This window comes from Macrobrachium rosenbergii, chromosome 56, assembly GCF_040412425.1.
Source record: "Macrobrachium rosenbergii isolate ZJJX-2024 chromosome 56, ASM4041242v1, whole genome shotgun sequence".
NCBI lineage: Eukaryota > Metazoa > Arthropoda > Malacostraca > Decapoda > Palaemonidae > Macrobrachium > Macrobrachium rosenbergii.
Window position 1 is genome coordinate 17,003,337 of NC_089796.1, and position 10,965 is coordinate 17,014,301.

A 10,965-nucleotide genomic window follows, 5' to 3' on the forward strand; every position below is an offset into this window, starting at 1 on the left:
AGTAACAATGACTTGGTCTGGTCAGGAATGGTGTGGGTGACCAGCCAGTTGCATTGTTTCAATGAAAGTTAGCCCGTTTGTGTTTTGGGGAGCGGCAGTGATTTCCAATGGGATCCGCTTTTCTTAACAGCACTAATTGTATCCTACTGATGTAGCGAATCAAGAAAAGATTTAGAATTTTAAGTGAACGTTTGACGTTCACGATAGGCATATTTTAAGCCGTGCGGTGCCAAGGGAATCCTGGATAGGGTTATGCGGCTGTAGCTAGCGATGATAACTGGTTTGGTATGAAAAATGAAGAAATAAGGAAGATAGCTGTTGCCATTTCGCTATGGCCTCAGTGAATCCTTAGGTGCCTAAGGCTAGATCGTGATGATTATGATAAAGATGCTGCTGTTAATAGCTTCAGAGAGGTGTCTTCTTTCACAAAGGCTTCCACAAGAAAATGGTAGTTTGGAATATTTAGTTGAGGAAAATGTTATCATATCTTCCTTCTTCAGCATACTCAGTAGGGGGTTAGAACCTGCAGAGTGCCTTGTATGGAGAACCATAGGCAAAATAAGGTTCCTTCCTTCTGGTCTCTTCCACCCAGCTGTTCAACTGTTGTAACTCTGTCGTACTCCAAAATCGTTCTCTATTTTGAAAGCTCACTAGAAGTGGCTTCTTGTTGTGGTTCGCGTACTTTAACGCCCTTAAGAAATGTAAATCAAAATGACTTGATATTTAACATATCTGAGTACCCGTCTCAGCCGCATGATTTTGGTTCAAGGTTTAGAAAAGGTATTTGTTAAAATCTTGCCTCATAATAGTTGCCTCAGATCAGTCAGTGCAGAATTTTTCTTTCGAAACCCCAACGTATGAAATATATTAATCGAAAGAACATGGTCTAAGCAAATAATATTTTCTATATTATATTTTATTTCTTGATGCAACCATTTTTTTTATGTAGTTCCGGAAGATGCGGCTTTTCTGGTGTTTAACGAGCATTTTTGGGATAAGGTTTGCCTCATACCCTGATCCCATGGACGTTTAGGGGCCTGCAGTGTAGTGCAGACGGCACCTGACATTTCTTGGAAGTCTTCCATCCGAGGACTTTGTCAGACTCAGCGTTGCATAACTTCCCTGTTAAGAAAAACTATATAATGAACAGGTTAAAACCTTTATTTGCTTATTTATTTTCGAAGCTGCAACTTTTCTAACGTCTCCTGTCTAATAAGCAGTAAAAAAAGTGTAAGGTGTTTATTAACAATTGTAGCTTCCCTTAGGATGTCAGTAGTCAATTTATGCTCTTTACAATGTAAAAAAAATTTATCTGTCTTATATAATTTTCATTTTTTTTTCTGATGTTGAAACTTCTTTGTTCCGTACTTAATAATGACGTAATGGCTCTCAGTGTCGATCTATTGTATGAGAGAGAGAGAGAGAGAGAGAGAGAGAGAGAGAGAGAGAGAGAGAGAGAGAGAGAGAGAGAGAGAAGTACTTGCTAAATGATTTCACTCTAGTGGAATGAGGAGGCTTCGTAGAGACCCTTCGGCTTTCTGAAAGGATGGTGTAATACATTTTAGCAGAATACCGAACGTTCACGTCTTTATTCTCTCTCTCTCTCTCTCTCTCTCTCTCTCTCTCTCTCTCTCTCTCTCTCTCTCTCTCCATCTATTCACAATTTAGATCAAAAGGGCATCATGGATTTCTAAGGATATGTGTTCGTATCGTATAATCCTTACTTTGAAAGACAAAATGACTCCTTTGTGAGCTGCACACGTGATCTGTGATGTGTGTGTGTGTGTGTGTGTGTAAGAGAGAGAGAGAGAGAGAGAGAGAGAGAGAGAGAGATCCAGTTCAAGCCTTTTTCGGGAAACATGGCCTTTAGTAATACAGGCTGTCACGTTCCTCGTGTTTGCCAAGCTGCTCCTCATCGAAGCCAACTTGGACCAAATTATTTGGGTGCCATTACCGAAATGGCTTCTACAGTACGTTTCTAGGCACGTTCACTTCATTTAAAGTAAAAGGACAGCAGTTTGGGAAATTAGAGGTCACAAGTAATAAGAAAGTAAATTTGTTAGAGAAAAGAGGACTAGTGTCCTAAGACACGAAAATTAGATTTTGAAGTTTAAGGAGGGTTGATTGATCGTTCTAAGAATCGAGTTTTCATTTGATGATCCTTAAGATGGGAAAGGTGAGAGGCGTCTGTGTTTAGGAAGTAATAAATAAAGAGTCTTTTCTTACAGTGGAAAACCTTTTCTTTAATTATTTTCTGTATGCCTGGGCTAGAAAAAGACGTTAAGGTGCCGTGTCTGTTTTGCTTTTGCCCTTTCAAAATCTTAAATTCATAGATCCCCCTTCAGAGAAATAAAGTTCTTTTAGTAGGCAGAGAATCTTCTTTTAGTCTATTTACATCGAGTAAGTATCTGAGACGCCCTAAAAGACGAAGAATTAGTCTAAGAAACGAGAATTTTAATGATTCGAGAAGCATCCTAGACGTTCTGCAAGACGAAAATGAATGTTAAATAATTTCCCTCTTTGTATACAGAAAGTATCTTGGACGTCTTAAAAGATGAAAAAATAACCTTAAAGAACTGACCTGAACTGGCCCATTGACGAAAAGCAAAAGGACCTAAGTAAAGAGGATAAAGGGGAATAAAGGCGAGTCCACAATGACGGAAAAGTCGGTGCCTATGTTGCTTACAGAAGGGCTTTTGATGTTGATAGGGCGGTTAAGGCGGAGGAGACAAAAAAGATGAGATGAGAGGACCCTTGTCAGAGCATTCTCCTGGTCATTATGAACGTCGTTAATACCACCGAACTAATTAGTCATTAACGATGTTACTTTATCCATTTCGCAAGCATTGTTAACAATATCATTATCATCATCAGCAACAGTGCGTCTGTCGTGAGTTTGAAGGAAATAAGACCATCATAATTTCATCGTGAGGAACTGGGTCGCTTTGTTAATGAGTATCAGCATATCTTCATTACCATTGCCACCAGCATCTTCACTGTCATCAGCGTTAATAACTTTATTGCTTTCAGCATCACCAACAAATACAGTATCGACGACAGTAACAACAACATCAGTAAATCAGTGATTCAGCTCACCAACAACTACAATATCGACGACAGTAACAATATCAGTAAATCAGTGATTCATTTCAGAAACGAACAGGACCACAACGTTTTTAATTATTAACAATCTATGATGATTACTACTACAACCTTCAATAACCACTGCTTCCTAGTGGAGGAGCAGGACTGTAACGTTGATGATTATTAACCATTAATAACTCTCAATGAGTCCATCAGCAACAACAACAACCTCGGAAAACATGTACAATATCTCAGTAGCCTCACCAGCTCAACAGGTGTTTCACTCCTCACCAAACGGCAAAAAAGACAAGTTCACCAACGCAGCCAATTGTAATTCCAGCTGGACAAACCCTTGACCATCATCAGCCAACCCATGTAGGCGAGAGAGAGCATAATCTGGAACACTGTAGTCTCCCGGAAGGACGGTCACCCGGAAGAAGAAGCAGGGGACAAGAGAGTAAACCCTACCTGCCGTATCGAAGAGAATCATCGGGTCGACTCCCAGGGCGGCCAAGATCATGATCGTGTGGACTAAGATACTGAAGGCGATGTCGGACACAGCCAGGCAGAGCGTGCACACGTGACTGCTGCGTACCCGGCGGCGCCTCCCACACACGCGGACCACCACCACCACCGTGTTGGCTGCCACGGATACAATCACTGTGGGGGAAAAAGAAAGAAAAAAAAAAGGTTGAGGAAAACTGAAACGGCTCCATTAAAGGAATGCTGACAGCAAGTTTAATCATCTCCTCCTCATTTATAGAAAGATTGAATAAAGTTTTTTTTTTTAATAATCTTTACATTTATGGAAAAACAGACTCGTCTCTTTATGGCGTTTTAGATCTTAGGTTATATTGTTGTTATGACAAAAAGCCCTGTTGGTGTTTATAAAAATAAGTTTCACTGTTTCATGGCATTAAGTTTTTTTTTTTTTTTTTACAGCATTTCCAGCCACGTGCTGGACGGTAGTAAAAGAGGAAAAGAACGCCTCGTTGTATTAAAACGTTTTAAGGTACTTCGTTAACGATTTTGCCTTCCGGCGCAAAGGTTCACATGTGTGTGTGTGGGTGTGGTTGGGTGTAAGTAAAAGGTTTTGTCACGAACCCTTTTTTCCTCAAGATAACTAGCAGATTTACTTCCCGTTGATAATGTCAAGTAGTGAGACCAGCCTTGATATATGGAGCGGAAACATAGCCGGTAAAGAGAGCGCAAGAGAAGAAATTGGATGCGGCAGAGATGAAAATGCTTAGGTGGATCTGTGGAGTGACAAAAGTGGACAGGATCAAGAATGAAAGAATAAGAGGAACTACTAAAGTCTCAGAACTACCAAAGAAGGCCCAGGAAAGAAGACTGCAGTGGTATGGCCATGTGATGAGAAGAGATGAGACATGTGTAGGGAGGAGAGTGACGTAGATGGAGGTGCCTGGTGGGAGAGCGAGAGGAAGACCGAAGCGAAGGTGGATGGATGTAGTTAAAGATGATCTGAGACAGACAATTGTCAGGGGCCGATGTGTGTGACCGAGCCACGTGGAAGAAAGTTGTCCGAAACATCGACCCCACATAGAAGTGGGAAAAGATGCGGAGAAGAAGAAGAATAATGTCAAGTAGTGATGGGCAAATCTCATCAAAATTCTAATGAATATTGCGCGCTGTTTAGTTAATGTCTTGCTATCCGTATGTGTTTAACTGATGAATAAAAGAACTCTGTCTCGCCCACGTACATAAATACATATTTTTACAAACCTGCACACACGCACGCAAATGCTGCATATATGCACGTGTGTATATGTGTGTGTATATATACATGCATACATAATTTACGTTACTGGGAAATTAGACAGTAAATATACGTTGCTCTATGTTCCCGCCTCCACTCAACATTTTGTGTGAAACTAAAGATTGAAGCTTCATACAAACACACACACACACACATATATACATGTATGGGTGTATATATCGTTTTGTATATATATATATATATATATATATATATATATATATATATATATACAGTATATGTATATGTATACATATATATATATATATATATATACATATATATATATATATATATATACCAGTTTCGATATTAGAGGACCTCGATGGCTCAGTCAAGAACAGCATACAGCAGCTTCGGACTTCGTTGAGGTCTGTGGCGCGGGTTCAATCCCGCAAGCCGGCTGATCAGAGACCTCAGATCCACACTTGACAGGTGTATCCGTGTAGACATCCCTGGGATTATATTTGTAATCAATCTCGGATAGGTTTAAACAATTTAAAAATTTCAAATGGATGTTTTACAGACTAAATACACACACTTTCTTTTAAAAATTCAAAGCCACTACAACACCAGTTGATCTACTTAAAACATGACAAACATCTCAAACGTCTTATCAAGAACTCCCTCGCCATATGTAAGTCTTGCAATAACTTTTTATATTCGCTGCTGGGAAGAACAACATAAGAAATGTTGGGTCACAAGGGAACATGGATATTTGAAACATGTTACCGGGAACAATCATGCTATCAACTGGGAAGGGCAAAAGGATTGCCAGGGCTAATAATCACTGGAAAGGAACATCATTGAATCTAGCTTCATAAAAGAAAGTTACAACCATAAAGAATATCCAAATGTATAAAAGTCCTATCAAAAGAAATTTGTAAATTGTTTAAACTTTAAGGTAGGCTTAAGATATATGAAAAAATCAATAAAAAGCACGTTTACAAAGAAAAAGGGAATAAAAGCAAAAAATTGTGATTTAAAGCCAAAGTAAAAGAAAGAATATATATATACGGTTATATATATATATATATATATTTGTGATATATATATATATGGGTGTATGTGCTCGTGTTTGTATGATAAAAGCCATAGTGATAATTCAGGTTATATATATGTATATATATATATATATATATACACACATGTATATTACATATATATATATATATATATATATATATATATATATATATATATATATATATATATATATATATATATATATATATATATATATATATATAACAGGACCTCATTCAAACTCATGTAAACTGGTGTTATCTGATAGAGTATTTATTTAGAAAAACATACAAGCTTTCTTGGACAAACAGTCCTCATTATCAGGTATCCGGTGGGGTCACACAGGAGGAGCAAGGCAATTATAGGATTAAAGTACCCAGCACACAGATATAAATATAGCTGGACTATCAAGGCGTCTCTGGTCATTGTACGGATACTGGATAATGAGGTCCACTGTATTTGTCCAAGAAAGCTTGTAACTTTTTCTAATTGCCTTACTCCATTAGATACCATCCAGTTTGAACTGTTTGTCCTGTTAGCTTGTAAGTTTTTCCAAAATAAATCTCTATAATGCACAGAACAATTGTGTATGTAATAAATATTAATATATATATATTTATATATATATATATAATATATATATATAACAATATATATATATATATACATATACATATATATATATTTATATATATATATATATATATATAATAGATTACATTTAATTGTAAAGATAAGTTTTTATAATCGTAAACTCGCATTTTTGTTTTTGTGTTATTTACCTTATATTTTTCTAAATATCTGCAGTACTCTTCGAAGTAATCTGTTGTTCTCTGTCATAAGGATATAGGTTAACTGCCGTCTCGTGTGTAAACGTTAACCCCATTTAACAGCTACCGGATGAAACAATCGTAAAAATCGAGAATTCAGTTCGCAGCAAATGCAATTTTGTATTTTGTAACTTACAGGTTTATAGAATTTTCCTTGAGGGTTGTTTAGACACCGAAGGAGGTCAGATGCTGGAACATCGAGAATCGCTGACGACCCATTTTGTTTGATGTTTCAAATTTTACGGGTCATTTGTGAAGAACATTTCTTTATTGTCTTTTTCTTATGCTTCTTCTGTTTCCAGAATTCATAGATGGAAAATTTGTCTTATTTTCTTCCTTCCCTCAGGAGTGTAATCAATTTTGACCTGATTGTTGAAAGTAATTCAGTGCTGTAATTTATTTTTTTTTTTTTTCTCATATATATATATATATATATATATATATATATATATATATATATATATGTGTGTGTGTGTGTGTGTTGTATATAAATATATATATGTATATATGTATGTATGTATATACATACACACACACACACACACACACACACATATATATATATATATATATATATATATATATATATATATATATATATATATATATAATGTATAAAAAAACAGTGAGATCTCTTTTGTGGCTAATTTCTTATGCAAGAGTATTAAAACATGCGAAGAGTGAAGTTCGGTTTATTCTCTCTCTCTCTCTCTCTCTCTCTCTCTCTCTCTCTCTCTCTCTCTTCTATGCTATCGGACGCATGTGGGTTGCTGTTGGAGACGCTTGGAAAATCTCTTTGTTATTATCATTTATTCCTCAATGTTTAAAAATTTTTCCTAACATTTTAATCAAAGATATCGTCGGAAAATGATTTTATAAGTTCTTTGGTTTTTTTTTTTGGGGGGATTGCCAGTTTTAATTTATGTACGCGTGGTGAAGGTAATGCCCCCTTAGGGGGGTAGTACCATCAGTGCACCTCATGCGGTGCACTGTAGGCATTACTTAAGGTTCTTTGCAGCGTGCCTTGGGCCCCTAGCTGCAACCCCTTTCGTTCCTTTTACTGTACCTCCTTTCATATTCTATTTCTTCCAACTTAATTTCCACCTTCTCCTAACAACTGATTCAGTGCAACTGCGAGGTTTTCCTCCTGTTACACCTTTCAGACCTTTTACTGTCAATTTCCGTTTCAACGCTGAATAACCTCAAAGGTCCCAGTGCTTGGCCTTTGACCTAAATTCTATATCCAATTCATTGAAGGCAATACGTAAGCTCAAGGTGCCTTCATATATGTAAATGGCGTTTGAAGGGAAAGTGAGACTGTCGTATCTGAGCTAAGAGTGGGGGATTTCAGTCCCTGGTACAAGCTGTGCGGTTTCAAGTGTTAAGTTGTGTGTCCTTGTCAAGTGTTTGAAGATGGTCCCTTGTGTCTGCAGTACTGGGTATGCTTGCAATAAATGCCGTAGCTGGATTTGAGTACTTCGTCATTCCTTCCAGGACATGTAACTTTATATGCCTCATTGATCATCCCTTTAGTTTCTGTGGCTGGGGGACTGTTGGATTGGGTCAGCAGTTCTTGAATTATTTTTTAATGGTTTCATCACTCCATTGCAGTTAGATTTCAAATGTTTCTTGCTGGTCTGTACTTTTAACAGGTGTCCAGATAATAAATTTTTCAGTTTTTTTTTATCAATACACTCTTGAGTCACAGAATCTTTAAATGTACTGTTGGTTAGAATTGCCTTATTCAGTCTAGTTTTTAGTTACCAGGTTACCGAATACAGAAGTAGGTGGATGCTGACTTGCCGAACTTTCACAGGACTGTCTACATTCAATTTTAATCTTCAGGCGTTGAAGGGTTTACAATATACCACGCTTAGAAACAGGGTTGCCTTTCCTTATATGAATACGTCAAGGAAAGGGAGACGTTTACACTTCTTCTCAGCTATGAAACCAAGGACAGTTTCCCCGGAATGCAAGGTTCTGAGTGCTCATAAAGTACCGGGCAGAAACTAATCCTCAGTGACATCCACATACTCGGTTACAAACTGGACTTGCAGAGGGACTTCCCATTGTGTAACAAAAGTGGCCACGTGAGGTGTACCAAGATGAATAAATATGGAAGTGCATTTAGTGTGCGTCCATATTGCAGTAAAACGTGTCGTAAGGACACGTAGGAAATCATCGCATACTTCACTGACAGGTTGAATACTTAGGGTAGTATTCTCCCTTGCTTCTTGAGATTATCCAGCATACTAGTTTCCGATGTTTGTTTGTGACATGTTTTACCGTGGTGTGGGCACGCCCTTAGAAAGTAGCTGGAATCTGATGAATAAACTTTCAACGCTCATTGAAATAAGCCATCTCTAGGCAATGAACTCATCAGGCAAGCGGAACGAATTGCATTTTGGAACGTTAGATACCATTGTATAGTATCTTAGATGTCAGTGACGATTGGAATGTTTTTAACTCCTTTCCTGTTATTAGTCATCAGAACAGAAAAGTGGTTTGAATACGGAGGAGTTGTATGGTCATGCAAAAGCAGATGATTAGTTGATTTGATGCTATAAAATGACAATAGAATTACCAGAAACCCAAGATCAGAGTCGTACCTCCCTCCCTTTATTTTTCTGATTAGTCTTCATTAATTTTTCTCTTGTTAAGGGAGTATAATTTTTTTTTTATCATTTCGGCAGATTTGGTGTCGCAATACTTGATGACTATTTTGAGGAGAGAAATAAAGTTAGTCATTGCAATCATTCATTTTGAGATACTGAATCGATATATATTTTTAATCGAAATATTCTATCATAACAGTCCATTTTCACTTATTCCTTTTTCCCTTGAGCGAGGACTGGCCTGCTATCCTATTTCTCGAATGTTGTCGTGAGGTACTTCCCAATCTATAATAATAAAATACGAGTGGATCTTTCTTGTTTGTCCGTCCCTCACGGCGATATAGAGGGTAGGGGAGACATGACAGGCAGAGCCGGGTTCCAGCGCAGCGTAGCGCGCGCCATCAAGCTCGTACCTGTATATTTTTAATGTTTTAATACTGATTACAAAATCCAACTGAATGGGACGTCTTCCATTAATATTTGGCTCTCTCTCTCTCTCTCTACATTTCTAGTAAACTTTAAACATATTAAAATGTCCTTTCAGTGATATGAATAATTTCGGACATTAGAAAAATTTACCCTCTTTTGAAGATTAGAATTTTATCGTAAAGATAATTGTTGCGAAAGCTTTATCATCTAGTAATTGCTTTAATTTTTTTAAATTGAAACTAAACCAAAACTGCCCTTACAAAATGTGTTTTCCATAATAGCTTGCTTATCTTGACGCTCCGTGCTTTATAAAGTGGAAAAAAGTGCAAATCTAGGCAGGGCTGATATTTTGAGATTATAAAATACATGGTGTGTAATTCTAATATGGATCTACTTTTTTAAATCTAATGCCCTCAAACCCAGTCATTTTCCGGGGCACGTGGATGTCAGTGTCTCTCTCTCTCTCCAGAATCCATTTCAAAACACACAAAGGCTATTTATTTCTGTCTCTCTCTCTCTCTCTCTCTCTCTCTCTCTCTCTCTCTCTCTCTCTCTCTCTCCATTTCAAAACACATGCCCAAGGCTATTAATCTCTGTCCCTCTTAGTGCATCACAGAATTAACGAACACGCTTGTCAGATGACCTCTCTCTCTCTCTCTCTCTCTCTCTCACAGAATTTATCAAAACACGCATGCCCAAGGCCAGCTAATCTCTGTCCCTCTTAGTGCATCACAAAGTACATTAAAGAACGCACTTATACGAGCATACATCTCTCTCTCTCTCTCTCTCTCTCTCTCTCTCTCTCTCTCTCTCTCTCTCTCTCTCAACATGCTAAAAAGTTTAGTCATAAATCGCCCATCCAATACATGTTGGAAAATTCATACGCAGCACACATCAATTAGGCAGGACAGGAACTGAACACGACGCCTGTCAGTTACAGCGACCTTTCTCCCGTAATTAAATCACCTGTTGCACTACGTCAGGGGGCCTAGTTTATGCGTTTGATTGTACTGTGATTGTGTTGATATGCTTGTTTGTATTGCGCGATGCGAGCAGGAGGAGAAAATAGTTAGAGAGTTTTGTATAATATATATATATATATATATATACATATATATATATATATATATATATATATATATATATATATATATATATATATACTATATCTTTCTCTCTCTCTGCCTATATATATATATATGAA

General features: G+C 37.3%; 2 protein-coding genes across 2 annotated transcripts in view; one reads left to right on the forward strand and one right to left on the reverse strand.

Annotated features, from left to right (window-relative positions):
- LOC136836425 (sialin-like) overlaps positions 1 to 10,965 on the forward strand; it is a 417,985-nt gene that overhangs the window by 155,070 nt on the left and 251,950 nt on the right. The gene's annotated exons all lie outside the window — the stretch shown is intronic.
- Positions 1 to 10,965, reverse strand: part of LOC136836424 (rhodopsin, GQ-coupled-like) — a 200,704-nt gene that overhangs the window by 141,911 nt on the left and 47,828 nt on the right. The window contains exon 2 of the mRNA XM_067100645.1: positions 3,553 to 3,744. Coding sequence (XP_066956746.1) covers positions 3,553 to 3,744 — 192 coding nt within the window. The remainder of the gene's footprint in view (positions 1 to 3,552; positions 3,745 to 10,965) is intronic.